Below are 16426 nucleotides of genomic sequence, written 5' to 3' on the forward strand. Positions count from 1 at the left end.
AGCAAATTTGGCAAAATGTAGACAATATACAATATATCGGAGGCAGTATGTTAAATATATATAAATGAAATTGTTTAAAAAAAAAAAAAGTAAGAATCATACATACAGGCACGTTAAATTTCTTGATATTGCACAATGTACCTCTTAACTTTTTTTTTTTTTTTTTTTTAAGATTTGAAAATCGATGTGGTTTTATTTTGTAAAGCGCACACAGAAGTGACATTGCTTCCATAATACTAATACTTCCATGTGCCAGTGTTACACCAGTTCTTCATGTTTTCTGTTCCTTGTTTGAAAGCGAAGACACACCCACTAAAGTCACAACTGCAGTTACAACATGCTCACCAGGAAGTCTCAAACGGTGCGTATGACAATGTTATGTTTTTAGGCTACACAGGCAAGCGTAGAAGGCGAAGTCTATAAACTTGTCATATTTTTTTCAGTCAAATAGGGAAACTATGCCAAAAAGTTGAAGTGTTTTTATATTCATTAAGAGCTACATGCATTGTTGTTTTTTGTTCTAGATGCATTAACCTTACAACAAGGTTAGGTCTGCTTTGTTCAAATAAATCTTCATTTTGAGGTGAATCAGACAGAATACATTTGCAGAATACAAAATCAGGCATATATGTTCATCTACAGCTTTATGCCTTGAATTACACCTGTTGCTGCAGTGGTCTGCCGGTAGTTTGGCTTCCTGGATAGAAGACAAAGAGCCCACATCTCTTTCTCACAATGCTGACTCTGGGAAACTGTTTTATATATTGTTTCCCTGTTCAATTTCTTCAAATATTATTGTGTAGAAACTGTGTCACTGCAGAGGCCATCGGTTTAGAACAGGGAGGAACTGGGAGAACTTGTTTGGCATCAAGAGATGAAAACGAATAACAAAAGGCTGATGTTGCAAGAATACACTTAAATAATGCAAAAAGGTGCTCAGAGTTCATTTAGCGCGTTGTTTGGTGATTTAATGCCTGCAAATATTATTCTTGAGGATGTCCATCATAAAACTTACAGAACTAACTACGAAACTTCAGACTGATACTTGACCAATCATGAATGACCTAAAGAAAGGAAGTCTGATGTCTGCTTTCTGTGTCTCCGCTACCTTATTCTATTTTCAGCGACTTGTTTCAAAATGAGTAAGAGGCAAGGCAAAGTTATCAGTGATGTGACATCTGTCAAGAGCCGTAGAGTGGAGTCTGTGGTTACCCAAGATGCACCAGGCGATACAAACCATCAGGGCCCGTCCTTCAACGACCTCACTGTGTCTCCCACTGTAAGTCATGAAGTTCTTCATAACGTCCGTGCTGTGTCTGCGTCTTTGCTTGGCACCAGCGTATTTACCGTTGAATATTGCTTTGTTTATGTGTTTCCAGGGAGATATTGGCCTCATTGAAAGCGTCACTATAAAGAATTTCATGTGTCACCGCTTGCTTGGTCCGTTCCAGTTTGGGCCCAATGTGAATTTCATCGTCGGCAACAATGGGAGTAAGAAATGGATTTCTGATTATTGCCATGTAATGTACTGTTGGCTTGAAACTATTTGTAATTACCTCCCAACCCATCCAGGGCGATAAACCAAACCACCTGCCCTACAAAGTGAAAGAGCAGCAGCTGCATGAGTTGTGAAACTGAGAAACATGACAGTTTACATTAAAGTTTATCTGTCCCAACAATCATTTAGTTAAGGGTGTATTTGTTGTTGATTTGAAAGCTAAACCCTGGTCATGGCTTTGTATGGCAGTGTAGTCAACCTAATGCAGATGGATGGATGGATACTTAGTTTGTAACTTACTTATTTGCTTGCCTACTTACTTTTTTTTTTATCGCTGGAGGCAAATATACCACTCCTGGATATGATTCCTGGAGTTTTCCATGTAATTAAGTATTTCTTTGTTGTTGATGTTTTTCCTGAATGATTTAATTTCCAGGTGGAAAAAGTGCCATCCTGACTGCCTTAATTGTAGGCCTTGGTGGGAAGGCCACTATCACAAACAGAGGAGTGTCACTGAAGGATTTTGTGAGGAGCGGTGAAAAGTAAGTCAGAGTTTATAATGTCAGACAAAACCATATTATAGAAAGTACCAATACAGACCAAAATAGACATTTTTATTACTCAATGGAAAACCAGTGTGTGGCATTATTGTGTTGTTGGTAATGGTGTAATTACATTTTCGTTACCAATGGTATATTGGTGATAGAATACCATCTTCTACTCTATTCTGTAGTACTGCAGATGTAACAGTCAAGCTGAGAAACAGAGGAGCAGACGCCTATAAACGGGACGTTTATGGCGATTGCATCTCCATTGAGCATCGGATCTCAAGTGACGGCTGTCGGACCTGTAGGCTGAAGACCAAATCAGGTAAAGTTTCTGACTTTGTACAGCAATAAATGTTATAGATAATGTTCATGTCAGGGTTGATTATTGCCTCGTACCAGTGTGAGTCTCTTGGGAACACTTGGGAAGGAAGACAACCCGTTTTAATCAGACCTTTGTCCCCCAAGCTGTATACATTCTTGACTCTAGGTTAGGAATTTTCCTTTATGAACCTGAACGCATTTTACGTGCGTGGCACTGCTGCACATCGTACCATCTGTCTCATTTGTTTACGTTCACTGTTGGCACTGAAGGTTGTTATATCTTGTAAATGTCACAGCAATTTTTTATCTGCGCTTAAACAAATTCCTGGCTGTGTGGCAATAAAACGGACTTGAGCTTGAACTGTGCTTGCCAGTGCGTTGGAGTTACTGATTGTTGTTGAATTAGGGAAAGAGGACAGCTTTTCCTGGGAAGTGTGTTTAACCGTCCAACCGCTTCATCTCTGTTAGATAGACGCTGGCTGTATTCGGCATGACTGCTGTGCCAGGCTTTTGTCTTTCAGTTAGGTCACCGCTCTTTATGAATGTAATGCTTTGCTGCTGAAACATTATCTTTTTAATGCTTATCTCATATGTTTACAGTGGTTTGAATCTCCCCATTTGTCTTGTAACTTGTATTCCAGGGCAACTCATCTCCAACAAGAGGGAAGAACTGACCGCCATTTTGGACCACTTTAACATCCAGGTATTTATGTCTGTCAGGTCAAGTCATTTTTTCCGCAAAATATTTTCAACCTCCACTGGTTTTCATGTGGGCCAGTCGTGGGAAGATATATTGAGGTTGAAATGTTGCTAAATAAACTTGTTTCATCCGTTGGCCTTTTAAATCAAGCACATAGTCCTTCACTTCCTCTTTGCTGCAAATATTTTTTTCCATTCATTGTCATGATTGATTCCTTGAGGCCTCAGCAGTACATTTGCTCTGTGTGTTACAGCTGGATAACCCAGTCTCCATTCTCAACCAAGAAATGAGCAAACAGTTCCTGCATTCAAAAAGCGAATCAGACAAGTATAAGGTACAACACCACAATGTACATCACAAGCTTGGAATGATAACGTTGCAACTGTGTGTTCAGAGAAGCTTTCCATGTTGTAAATTTGCATTTTCACACATTTACACAAACTAAAATCTAACTGGAGCCACAGATGTAGATTTGTTTGTAGAGCAACATGGGACAGCGAACTCATTTTCCATCAACAAAACGCTCCATAGAAATGTCTCTTAACTCCATGCTCCCTACGTTCGATTTGTTTCTGCCCACTGTCCTAATAAACATTTTGATTTGACCGCCATTTTTAGTTCTTCATGAAAGCGACTCTACTCGAACAGATGAAGAGGGATTACATCCACATCAAGCACACTAAAACAGTTACAAGAGAGCAGGTTGAGAGACAAGAGGAGGTACTGTGTTTTCTCTTACTATTTGTTGCATTAGATGCAACAAAGGCAGTGGAAATTATTGATAATTTATCATAAAATTTAATGAGATTTCAGAATGATTTGTTCATTGTGTAGCGTTTATTTTCCGAGGACCACAATGGAAACTGCAAGTGTTTTCAGTGTGTCTATGCTTTTTGTGTGGATAATTGAACATGTATACTTCTTTTTGCCCAGAATAAATCAAATCAAATAAAACGTCACAAATGTTTGTGTTCAGTGCCTCAAGGACCTGAAGCAAGAGTTTCTCCAGAAAAAAGAGCGGTTTGAAAACTTGTCGTCCTTCAGTGAGATGAAGGTGGCTTTGGAGAATCTGAAGAAAAAGATGGCATGGTGTCTGGTAAGAGTTCATCTGTTACCCGCTGAAGGAGAATTCTCCCCAAAAAATGAATTGTAGTTTAGGGTTAGGTCATTCTGTCAAAACAGACATTTTCCTAAAATTTCCTAAGATTTTTATCTGCTGCTTTTTAAAATATGTGTATAAGTTCTCAAGAGCAAGCAAACTTTCATGTATGTCTAATAAGTATCTATAATTATGAAATATGTAACTGTTTAATATAGGAATGGGAGTATCCAATCCATAGCATTTTTATTTGTATAGCACCATTCTTGTCACTGTTACAAAGTGCTTCACAAAACAAATACAAAATACAGCAGTAAAACACAAAGAAGCATCAGACAACAGAATAAAAAAGTAGAATATAAGGAAAAGATATAAAAGAGGATGTAAAATCAACAAGTAGACAGTAGAGAGTGACAAAACGATTATACAGATTATACAACTGAGCCGCCAGGACACACAAAGACATCTACTTTTTAAAATTAACACCCTATAAGTCAGTTTTAGTGGAATTCCCCTTTAATCAAACACGCTAAGCTGTCTCCGCTAACGAACCAACAAGAGAACTGCATTTTAGTGAAGTCAAAGAAAAGAAAAGTGAAAGAATGCTTTATCTGAGATTTCCTTTGAGCGCGTACTTCTCAGTCAACTGCAGTATGTGCTGCACTTTCATGATCGTTTTCAATCACTTGCAGGTCAGAGAAAAGGAGCAGCTGGTGCAACAGATAAAGGAGGAGATTGAAAAGGAAGAGAGTAACTGCAAACACCAGGATAACCTTCAGCTCTGTCAGGTGAGACTGAAGTATTCCTCTTCTGGCGACCAGCATATATACTGTACTTACTTTACATGTTTAGATGTCTTCCACGGAAAAAGACTTGCAAGTACTTTGTTTTTCGGCATTGTCTTCAAAGGTTTATGTGCTTTCTCCCATTTTTTTTTTTCCACCCAGACGAGGGTCATACAAGTAGAGAAGAAGCTCCAGAATGTCAAATGCAAGATTGACAGTCTCAGAGAGGAGCAGGAGTCTCTATCGGAAGACAACCTCAAGCTGAAAGAGCAAGTGAAGGCCAACAGCAAAGCTCACAAAGAGCAGGAGGTACTGCAGGCTTACTTTAGCGTGAAGGGTCACACCTGGTTTTGTGTGTCCCTGTGTGCAACTCTTTGGCTATTCAGTTTGCACCTGAAAAGATGGGATTATTTCAAGTGTACGTGATTCGCATCGGTTGCTGTTGTTTTCCTTTTGCCGCAGCTTGTTTACTTCCGGGCTTTGAACAAACTGAAGCAGTCGGAGCAGGAGCAAAACCTTCTTCAGGGGAAAATTAACAAGGCAAAAACAAGGTGGGTTATTGTAAATTAAAAGAAAAAAAAAAAAGATTGTCAATGAAGTTTTCTTAGCGTTAATAATGGGATAAGATGTGCTGATAGAAATCTTAGGCATGCATTACATTGGGTAAGCAATTATAACATCAATTTATTAGTGAAACGCTATTAGAGATCATTTTGAAATCCTACTTTTTTCACTGTGTTTTAGTGGGAGCCTGAGCAGTGAGGGGGAGACGCAGTATACAAAACAGCAGCAGACCTTATCCGCTCTGAAAGAGCAGCTTGGAAATCTCGAGTGTGAGTGTGCAGAGCTGAATCAAGACATCAAGGACAAACAGCAGGCGCTCTTCAAAGGAAAGGAAGAATTGGACAAGCTGAGGTACAAAGAAAAGATATTTGCTTTCACACAAATGTATTATCAAGGAGCTCAGCGTGTGGTATGAGTGTAATTTGATCGAGAGAGATCATTACGCCGCGCCTCCAGTGAAATGTTGTGTTCAAGTTCTATTCATATCGACTAGGCTGGAAGAAAAGAATATCCAGGTTTCTTTTGAGGCCAAACTGAAGAGGAAGAATCAGCTGCTCGCCAGTCGATCAAACAAACTGAAGCGGTTCGGAGACAGCGTGCCCGACCTGCTGGGGGCCATCGACGAGGCTCATGCCACGGGACGCTTCCTCAAGAAACCTATTGGTCCAATAGGTGACAGATCTATTTATTTTTTACTCTTCTTTTTACGTGTTCGCTGCATTTCCTTTCTAGATTATTTAGAACAGTTCTGTTATTCTGCTCAATTTACCACACACCAAAATAAGTATTTGAAGAGTTCATTTCCAAAATGCTGTTTATCTGTTTTGGAAAATTAATCATTACTTGATCATTCAATATTTCTAAAGAGCAAGTGTCTCTACAGAGCATCTTATCTGCTCAAGTACTATCATTTTGTCAACCAAGAACTTAAATTTCCTCCTATCCTGTAATCGTATCCGTCATTTTATGAATTTGTAGTGAAGTGGCAAATTCAGTTTAAAGCAGGTGTTAAATGATATATATTATAGTTGATGGTTTAAGTCTTCATACAATGGGGCACATCTGCTTCAGGCTGCTTGTTGACTTTCCTCTCAGGAGCGTGCATCAACCTGAAGGACCCGACTCTAGCTGTTGCTGTGGAGTGCTGTTTGAGGAGCTTCATGAAGACGTTCTGCTGTGACAATTATAAAGACGAGACCGTCCTGCAGGAGCTGATGGCTCGTTACTACCAGAGGGGCGGCAGGCCACAGATCATCGTCAGCCCTTTCATTGAGAAAGTTTACAACATTCACAGACGGTCAGCAGCAGGATTTTTGTTTATTTTTATTTTTTTTTACGGTTTAAATTCAATCTCCTGGTTATTTTTTTGTCACATTTGCTTTTTGGGTGTTTTTTTCTATACTCGTGCAACTGAAAGACGCATTTTAAAGCTACAAACTCTTTGCTTTTCTGCTGTTGTGTTTTTTAGGAGAGCCTATCATCCAGAATACCCATCTGTGCTTGACATAATCAGCACAACCAGCCCAGTCATCACCAACTGCCTGATTGACATGAGAGGGATAGAATCAATTCTGATTATCAAAGTTAGTATCTCATGAAGAAACGTTGAATATTGCATGGCAGTACACTCTTTCTAGGAGTGATGTAGCAATTGCTGTTTATTCCCAGTTGCAGGACTGCATCGTGGCATTTGTATCTGAGCTGTTTTGGTGTTTAATCGTAGGAGAAAGAGACTGCGAGGAGGATCATGCAGCAAAACCGGCCTCCTAAAAGCTGCCGTGAGGCCTTCACTATGGAGGGCGATCAGGTGTACACAAACCGCTATTATACCTCGGACTTCAGCATGGCCAAGTATCTTGGCGGGGACCTGGAGACGGAAATATGGTAACTCAGCCCTTTTTATGTTACAGATGAGCTGTGAACAAATTTATGACAAAAGTGAGGGGAGAAAGATTCCTATAGGTTTGTGTGATGAGGCCTGGAGGGGAAGGAAAAATCCACCCTAAAACACTGATTAAAAACAGCTATTGGAAATGTAGCATGCATTAATGGACACATTCTGTTGTTTGGTGGTGCATTTTTCTTATTCCCGTGGATAACTGGCCAAGACGATGTGATGTGACGTCAAGATATTTCCAGCGCAGCTACAATGGAGTTTGATTGATCTAAAACAATAATGGTAAATCAAAGAGCAAGGGGCTTTTTTCTACACTCTCCATTTTGCACCGATTGCCAGAAATGTGTCAAATACAACGCACTCTTCGGCTGCTTTTTTGTCATGGCATTGTTCTCTTTCCACCCACTTTTTCTCGACTAGAAAAACGTATTACCCTATCGCTATTGGTCTCACCACATACATAGAGCACGGAGAAACCCGTTTTCTGTGCGTTGTCATTCTGAGAAACATAGGAAATCATTAACTGAAGTATTAGTCGATGAGGCAAGTTGAGGGAAAGGTACACCAAAACAGTAAATTACAACACTTTATTGCAAAAAACAACTCCTTGACTGCACTGAACATCTCAAATTGATGATATCTAACAGTGTAAGAGTATCCTTCGTTGGGTTTTTCCTTGAACACTTTGGCCTAATTACAGACAAGATCACTTTTGAACAACCGCAGTTGAAGTGGCGGTTGCTTGTGATTGATTTGGAAATGTGGTGTAATTGATGCTGACTGTTATTTTGAAATGTGGTAAAAATCAATACCATCTGTTCTTGGGAAGTGTGGTGAAATTGTTACTGTCTGTTTGGAAATGTGTAAAAATTCCACAGCATGTTGTTTGGAAATGTGGTCAAATTGCTACTGTGTGATGTTTGAAAATGTGTCAAATTTCTACAGCATGTTGTTTGGAAATGTGGTCAAATTGCTACTGTGTGATGTTTGGGATCGGGCTGAAATTGATGTTGTCTGCCGCAGTATGGTGGAGTCGGACCTGGAGAATTACAAGGCTCAGCTGTCCAGGTTTCAGCTCCACCTGAACTCTGTGACGGAGGACATCCAGTGCATGGAGAGCAAGCTGAACGGCACCATCATGACTCTGAAAAAGACTCTGGTTAGTGGGCAGGCTCGTGCACGGAGGGTGTGCATGAGAATGTGGTCAAGACTTAGAGTAGGCCTAATGCTGACTGTTCGGTTTCCACTCCCAGCTCTTTATCATGTCGGAACCTGAATCATGAAACTTCCAGTCAGAATCAGTCAGGAGTTTCCAAACCAACCCATACTCTCCCACACCCACCACACAAAATGAGGCCTCTAATCTTGGCTAAAGACTAAAGACAAATATACTGATAAAACACGGCAGTTTTGAGTCCTTGAGTTTCACCAAACAAGTCCTTGAATTTGGTGTCCAAGTGAGTGTGGGAATGAAAATTATTGATGAAAATGAATGAAAATTATTTTCCTCTTCTATCTTTTTTGTTTTCAATGCAGGCCTCTGGGAATCAGGTCAAGGCAACGATAACCGAGCTGGAGAATGTCGAGGAGGAACAAACTGATGACATCAGCTCCTTGGTGATCCTTCAGTTTTTATTTGTCCCCCCCACCTCCCAAAAAAGACATTAACCCCTTGCACCATGACTTTCCCCTTAGGTGTCCCCTTAAGTAGCTTCAAAGTTATAAAAACAATTTTTTCCAGACTGTATGACAATGTCACATGCATATTTTGCTCATTCCAACGCTTCAGTGAAGCTATAGCTGCTATAGTGAAATATTCAAACCCAAGATGCAATTTTTTTATGGCTGCACCATTACATCAAATAGAAAAATCTAGATGTTTGTGCACCATTTTATACCCATTTTCCTGCAGGACATATTTGGTATCTTTGGAAACCTTGGGATCTGGACTAGAATTTAAAATAAAGTTCTGTGGGTTTGAACAAAGCTTGGCTGCAGCACATGCGTTTGTAATGGTGATCCCGCTGGTGGGACTGGCAGGAGTGGAGGAAGGTAATCCCACCATGGATTATGTTAAGTGTAATGTTTTTAAATCCCCAAACACTGCAGGAAGAAGTGGCCCAAGAGAACCAACAGAAAATCGAGGCAGAAAACCAAACTGTTCATGAAGCGAAGAAAGAATTCGACAAGCACAGGAAGAAGGCAGAAGACATCGACTCCAAGTACTCCTGTGTTAGAGAGAGGATAGACCAGCTTTCTGAGGAGATGGAGCCGTTGAAGGTGCAGTATCAGTTTGTTCAGAGATCAAAAATAGTTTCAGATACCAAAAGATTGTAGACAGCTCTTCAGTTTTGGTGATTTTCATGTCTCTTTAACTGAAAGTGTACATGGTCCTTTTAGGATTTAGCTTTTTTTTTTTTTTTTTTTCACATTAGAGCCCATGAAATCTATTCATAACCCAGAATATAATTTTTTTTAAATGGTTGAAAGCTGTGTTTTTAATTCTTGAAATCTTGATGGTACACAGTTTTCATCCGACAGCAGCATTATTCTTTTGGATTATCCTCTCTGGTGTTCTGAATTAATCCCTAATGGCACAGTCTGAGGTCATGACAGCTTTTAAACTATCCTCCCTAACTAGTGATAAACAATTTTTTTTTGCTTGTTTGTTTTCCCCAATAGGACGAGCAGGTGAAGTTGGAGGCCGAGTGTGGAAAACATGAACGAAACCTGAAGATTTTAGAAAACAAGCTGAAGGTTCACGAAGACAACATCCAAGCTATGAAAAATGAACTTGCTCAAAAAGAAGAGGAGTTGCAGGTAACGATTTCCCTCCAGTGCTGAAGAGTAAAGTCTGACAAGAGCAGTGCTGAAAATTTGTATTTATTTATTAAACTCCCATTAGCTACTTCATGTGCAGTTCCACTCTTCCTGCTGTCTCCACAGGCAGATTGGAGTTTAGCAGTACAAACATTTCTCACAAATGGAATCATCTCATTGGTTGAGCTAAGTGGAGCCAAAGAACCACAGTTTTTCTGGCTATGTGACATCAGACTGAAGCTCAGTTATAAAAAAAGGCCAGGGGTAAGAGAGAAGGTACAATAATACAATAATACACAATATTATGAAGCCTATAGACATTTTTTATAACCAATTCTGTAAACCACTTTAGTACAAACCTGTTTTGTTTTTGAAGTGCTATATGAATAAACTTGAACTATAGCACTCTTGGTATTAACTGAAAAAAAATGCAATCTAGCCAAGTTAGCTAGTTAACATAGCGTAGCTGACCTTCCAAGTTCAAACTAGCCATACTAGTCTATAGCTATCTAGGTAAGCTAGTTAGCTAGCTGCTGACCTTCCAACATCATGAATGCCATGGTCATGAATGAATGAAAATAATAAGTCTTACCATTTATTTCTTTATATATTTTAACCGTAGTTCAAGTTTGCCAGTTAGGCTAACTTGCAGTCCAAGCACAAAACTGTTGATGTTTAGCTCCGCCCACTGAAGTTGAACTCAACCAATGAGATGATTTCTACCTCCAGAGTAGGCTAGATCTGTCTCCAAGAAATGTTTGTACAACTAAAATTCCAATCTGCTCCACATATAGATAATTCATCATCCATCACAACAGTGAGCTGATTTGTTAAAATTTTTGTGTGAGAATGAGATGTTAACCACAGTGTTGACATGGTGACAGGAGTACGTGTCCAAGGCCTCAGAGATTAGTCCTGAACGGCAGCAGGTGGACCGCAGCGCCAAGAGCGTGGACACAGAGATCACCAGGCTGAGGAGGAGGATCAGCGTGCAGGAGAGCAGCCACGGAGACCAGGAGCAGGTGGTCAGGTACAGCAGGCTCCCAAAAACACCTGGGACTGGTGCTATTTCACTTTACACCAAACATGTCCCAGAGGCAGAGCGGCTCTGGAGGCAGAACCTATTTTTATTGGTTACGAAACCAAACCCCTTCATTTTATCCCAGAAGTGTCCTTAATTTCTCCATTACATAAACATGAATTATCCATTAACCGCTTTAAAAAAGTAAGGTTAGTATCATGGGTTTTTAAGGGATTTATTCATGGGTTGATTCATGGAGACACTAGTAATTAAGGGATTTTTCATGGCTTTTATGCATGGTTTACAGGGTTATTAATGAGTTATTAATGGAACGTTCCTGTCTCCCTGAATTTTACATTAAATTAGAGCGTAAGCAGTCAAAAATTAAGGGGTGTTTAAGGTGGTTTTGATGGGATCTCCTCCATTAATAATAATTTTAAGGGATTACTGGTTCGTAGAGGTATCTCAGTGGGTGGAGCCAAAGGATCACAGTTTTTAGCAAACTGGCAAATGGCAAAAAAGGAACTATGGTCAAAATATAAACAAGAAATATAAAGATTGTCTCTAAATAGCTTGGATGGTCAGCTAGGCTAACTAGCTAACCTAAGATAACTTTTTTCAGGCAGTTGCAAGAGAGCTAGGCTTCAAAATATTAGCTACCTCTCTTACCCCTGTGTTTTTCACTCCTCATCCTAGTTACTTATAGCCAGAAAAACTGTGGTTCCGCCCATTGAGGTTTAACTCAACCAATGAGATGATTTCTGCCACTGAGAAATGTTGTATAACTAAAACTCCAATCTGCCCTTTGGCCATTGCTAAATCATTTGCTGGGCTCGTTTCACACATGCGCACTGACGGCTGAAATACCCCCCAAAAATTGAGGCTATGCCATTTCTTCCCTCTGCCCTCATTAGGGAATATGCCGAGGCCCTCGCCGTCTACAGAGACAAAACCAACCAAGTGAGAGATCTGAAGAGGTTCATTGATCGGCTCGATAACATCATGTCAGACAGGCAGAACCGATACAAAATAATGCGTAGGTAAATGACGGTTCAGTGACTTTCAAAAAACAACTTAGAAATACATTATTATAGTGTTTACTTGCCTTCCCTGCTTTTGTCTGATGCTCTCTTGTTCCTAAAGGTCCCTCTCTGTCAGGTGCAAGTTATACTTCAATAACTTCCTGATAAAGATGAACTGCTGTGGCTCTATGATGTTTGATCACAACAATGAGACACTCTCAATCTCGGTACGTCCATCTATCATCATTATTGTCTGTATAACATCATTATCATTAATGTTATTTTTATGAAATGCACACATAGAAAGTTTGCTCCTGCATTCGTTGGGACACATTTTTTGCAACATATATCCAGCTGTATGATTATTTTTTATGTAGCAGTTAACATAATGAAGAGGGAATAACTTATGACTTATATTACTTAGTGTTTTTTATTCTTCTGTTGTATTGTTTGCTTGTCAGTTTATGAGTTGATCATTTTAGAATTGCTGTTGTCATTGGCATAGAGGGTCATTCCTATGCTGGACTATTTTTGATTTTGAAATTTTAATGTAATGTAATGGTTTTCATCTATTTACGGTTTTTAATCCATTTATTGTTTTAATCAATTTATTTTATGTAAAGCACTTTTGAATTGCATTCTATGTATGAATGGTGCTATATATATAAATTTAATATTATTATTATTTGAATATAATACCAATTCAGTGAGTCTTGACTAACTAACAACGGATAGACACAGCAAAATGCAAAAGTGCCATATGAACAATACACAAGTCTATGTTGTGTCTCACACACACAGGTAAAGCCTCCAGGCAGGGAGAACGACGGTGTGAGTGACATGAGGTCTCTGTCTGGTGGCGAACGCTCCTTCTCCACTGTGTGTTTCATCCTCTCCCTGTGGGAGATCACCGAATCGCCCTTCAGGTGCCTCGACGAGTTTGACGTCTATATGGTAAGTCTGCATGATGATAGCGCATAAGGTGTCAAAAACACAGCGTGATCTGACACACACGATTTGTGTAAAACCAAGAGACAACCACCAAGGGATGTGTCCTGATTTAGATTTCACACACGCCTGGCTTTAACTCACTTTGATAAACTAATCCCCTTCATTTGCTATATAGGATATGCACAATCGGAGAATCTCATTGGATCTCCTGCTAGAGCTGTCGGAAAGGCAGCACCTTCGCCAGTTTATCTTCATTACACCCCTGACCACTAGGTGACCCTCTTCCTAAAGTCTTCCTCTGTGTTTACATGTTGTTCCTTCCATCACTTTAAATCTTTGTCTGTTGTGCATGTTTTTTCCAGTTCAGGTCCCCTCCTTTCTGTCTATTTGCTTGTATAAAGTCTTTAAAAGCAGTGTCTGTAGCATTTGATGATGTTCAAATGTTGCCCATGTTGTGTGTCTTTTCAGCCATCTACCCAAAAGCAGCCTCATCAAAATCCATCAGCTTCAGGATCCGGAAAGAGACAGGAGTCAAACAGGAGATGAAGACCAGTGACAGAAACTGCTACACATAAAAAAGTGTGTTTATATGCACATTTTATAATTCAGTATTATTGGGGATAGTCAGTTATTCTTTGCAAGAGTTGGAGGTGGTGTTAGTTTGTTTTCTGGGATAAGTTCAGGGCCTTGTTATTAGAAATCCAAGTATGATAGTTGGGATATGCTGGTATTGGCTGTAAATGTATTCAGTTTGTAGTTGTTGTTTTTTTGCAGACTGTGAATGCTCTGTTTTTATGTTCATACTCAGAATACTCTGTTCATTCATCTATACAGATAGATAGAGAGAGAGGAGATATGTGGTTGGAAAGATGCATGTAAACAGTTTATTGGATCTTAATCACTGGGATTTTATTCAATTATGAACTGAGTGAGTGAACTGATGAACTGATTGTAAAATGACATTAGTAGCATTTGTAGGCTTTTTTTTAACTGTATAATCTGCAGTATGGTGGCCTAATGGTCAAAGAGACTGTTCTGTAACTGGAGGGTCACAGGTTCAATTCCTGCAGGACAGTGAATCCCTACCTGGTCATGTAAGCTGCTCTGGATAGGAGTGTCAGCTAAATGACAAAATAATGGTCAGAAATGCATAAATTACTAACACAGAGGATTGTGTGTTGTATGAAACTTAAACTCATGTATTTTCAACCCAATTTTTAAGCTTCTGATGTTCTAATCTGACATTAATACGCAATAGGCAAGATATCCTGCTCAAATTTGCTTCAGGCATTTGTTGGTGCGTCATTTTCGACTTTTGTGTGTTTTTACAAAAACATTGTAGACAAAAGCATAGTGCTGATAGCGACTCAGTAATGGTTATGCAATTGCTGTTTAACTGGAGTTATGTTTGTTTTTTGGTTGTTAATTTTAGGACTGTAGCAACTCTAGAAAATTGCATTAATTTACTTATCATAATTGATATAATTACTTTGTAATTATATTTTGATGGTCTTGTGCAGTTGGTAATATGAATGGTCTATCTGTAATTTCTTACTTCTCTGCATGAGTTGCAACAAAAAGGATTGCATGTGAAAATGTTACAGTGGAAATGTTTTAATACATTTTGCGGAATTTCTTTTTTTTTTTACCTCATGAATTTGGTATTAGACAAGAAGACTCCACTCTGTGAACCCGTGACTCTACTCAACCTCACAGTGTTAATGTTTGTACAACAGGCAACTTGTCTCTTCATCAGTGAATTGGGTTGATCATGTAAGGGCTCTGTAGCATACAAGAAAGATGCCAGTTGACACTCATCTTATAGCTGTGAACTCAAGTGTTACTGTTGTTGCAATAAACTTTGAGTAGAAATCATGGCTGGCCTAAGCACTTTTGTACGGAACATACTTGATAGCAGTAATGCAAATCGCAGGGAAAATACATAGATCCAGGACTGTCCATCCATCCACGGCAACATACATAACTAAAATGTGCATCAGTCTCAACGCTGCACAAATAATTAAATGCCATCAGTCATCACTACCAGCTCCATTAACTGCACCTGCTAGACCATGTCTTTTGAAAAAGCCCATTGATGTTTTATTCATTTTAATCACTACAGAATTAATTTTGGGTGCAACACATGCCACATGTATAAAAGAACAAAAGAAATACAGTCACTTGTATGTTGATTTTTCATATTCGATATAAACATTTACTAGACAAAGATTTTGACATTGCCATTGGATTGGACTGTATAAATAATAAAGACATAACAACAATGTGGGGTTTGGTCTCAGTTATGCTGTGGATAGAACAGTGAAAAGCTCCTGCAACCTCCACTACTGTTAAGTGGACTACAAGCAGACACTCAGTCCATGCTTGCATAGCCTAGAAATGGGAAAAGCAAAAGTGTTGAAATGAAAGAGAATTTCCACAATAGCTTTAACCTACATAATCCAGTTGCCATCTTAACACTGAAACGCTCTTTCAGAGGCTTTATCAAGCACTTCACTCGAGGATCCTGCATCATTAATGATCGCTGAAAACTGAACAGATTAGAGAGATGAGACCTTCAATAAAAAGTTTTTCTTTACAAAAAGTTTTGTACGTAGGAATGCAGTGTGTCCAGTAAACATATGTGAGGCTTTTTCCTTTAGTTGCATTGGAAGTAGAGCCCCTCTCACAAGGCCCCCTAGAGGATGAGCTCCAAGCATTAAGGTCAAAAGCCAAAGATTGTATTCATTTTGCAGTGCTCTTCATTTCTGTAAACATGTTGATATGTACTGTGTGAAGTTATCTGAGTCTTAAATCATATAAGCAGTCTGAAAAATCCAGCCAATTTTGTATTATCTTGGGGAATACGCATGAGTACTGTGCCTAATAACGGTGGTGGTAAATTTGGCCTTTCCCTAGATTCGGCGGCAACAGTACGACAAATCATAAGGGGACGGCGCTCCGCAAATATATTTCTACTCATCCCAGAAGTCACTGAAGCAAAACTTAATTCAACGTTTACGTGACGGCTCTTCCTTGGAGATTAGCCCACAACCACAACCCAAATGTCTGTCCTTCAAAACTCAAGTGGCACACATACACATGTATCAATGGAGGGAAGCATGCTCCCACGTTAGGTGAACTAATGGGTCTAATGAGTCACATACTGTACATCCCATGCAACAATACTAAATGAATTCTGG

At 39.4% G+C, this 16426-nt stretch overlaps 1 protein-coding gene across 2 annotated transcripts; it reads left to right on the forward strand.

Annotated features, from left to right (window-relative positions):
* The first annotated feature begins 330 nt into the window (after positions 1–330).
* Positions 331–15101, forward strand: smc6 (structural maintenance of chromosomes 6). Of its 2 annotated transcripts, XM_071896111.2 has the most exons (27): positions 331–361; positions 1125–1279; positions 1380–1491; positions 1935–2040; positions 2232–2368; positions 3009–3070; positions 3321–3401; positions 3686–3787; positions 4044–4163; positions 4859–4954; positions 5114–5260; positions 5414–5502; positions 5696–5866; positions 6009–6187; positions 6611–6812; positions 6984–7098; positions 7239–7399; positions 8436–8571; positions 8949–9029; positions 9522–9692; positions 10095–10232; positions 11117–11262; positions 12168–12293; positions 12397–12502; positions 13077–13229; positions 13402–13499; positions 13695–15101. In XM_071896111.2, exons 2-27 carry the CDS (start codon positions 1139–1141, stop codon positions 13780–13782), a joined length of 3264 nt encoding a protein of 1087 aa, XP_071752212.2. In that variant the 5' UTR covers positions 331–361; positions 1125–1138; the 3' UTR covers positions 13783–15101. The 2 variants fall into 2 exon arrangements, 1 of the variants encoding a protein (XP_071752212.2); XR_011784505.2 differs by lacking the exons at positions 13402–13499; positions 13695–15101 and having other exon boundaries at positions 12168–12289; positions 13077–13214.
* The last annotated feature ends 1325 nt before the right edge of the window (positions 15102–16426 follow it).

The sequence above is a fragment of the Centroberyx gerrardi genome, chromosome 17 (assembly GCF_048128805.1).
Source record: "Centroberyx gerrardi isolate f3 chromosome 17, fCenGer3.hap1.cur.20231027, whole genome shotgun sequence".
In the NCBI taxonomy this organism is placed as follows: Eukaryota; Metazoa; Chordata; class Actinopteri; order Beryciformes; family Berycidae; genus Centroberyx; species Centroberyx gerrardi.

Coding starts and splice junctions, on each gene's coding strand:
- smc6 (XM_071896111.2), top strand. CDS start 1,139: ATGAGTAAGAGGCAAGGCAAAGTTATCAGTGATGTGACATCTGTCAAG. Junction 2,369..3,008: donor TAGGCTGAAGACCAAATCAG/GTAAAGTTTCTG, acceptor CTTGTATTCCAG/GGCAACTCATCTCCAACAAG. Junction 13,230..13,401: donor ACGAGTTTGACGTCTATATG/GTAAGTCTGCAT, acceptor TTTGCTATATAG/GATATGCACAATCGGAGAAT.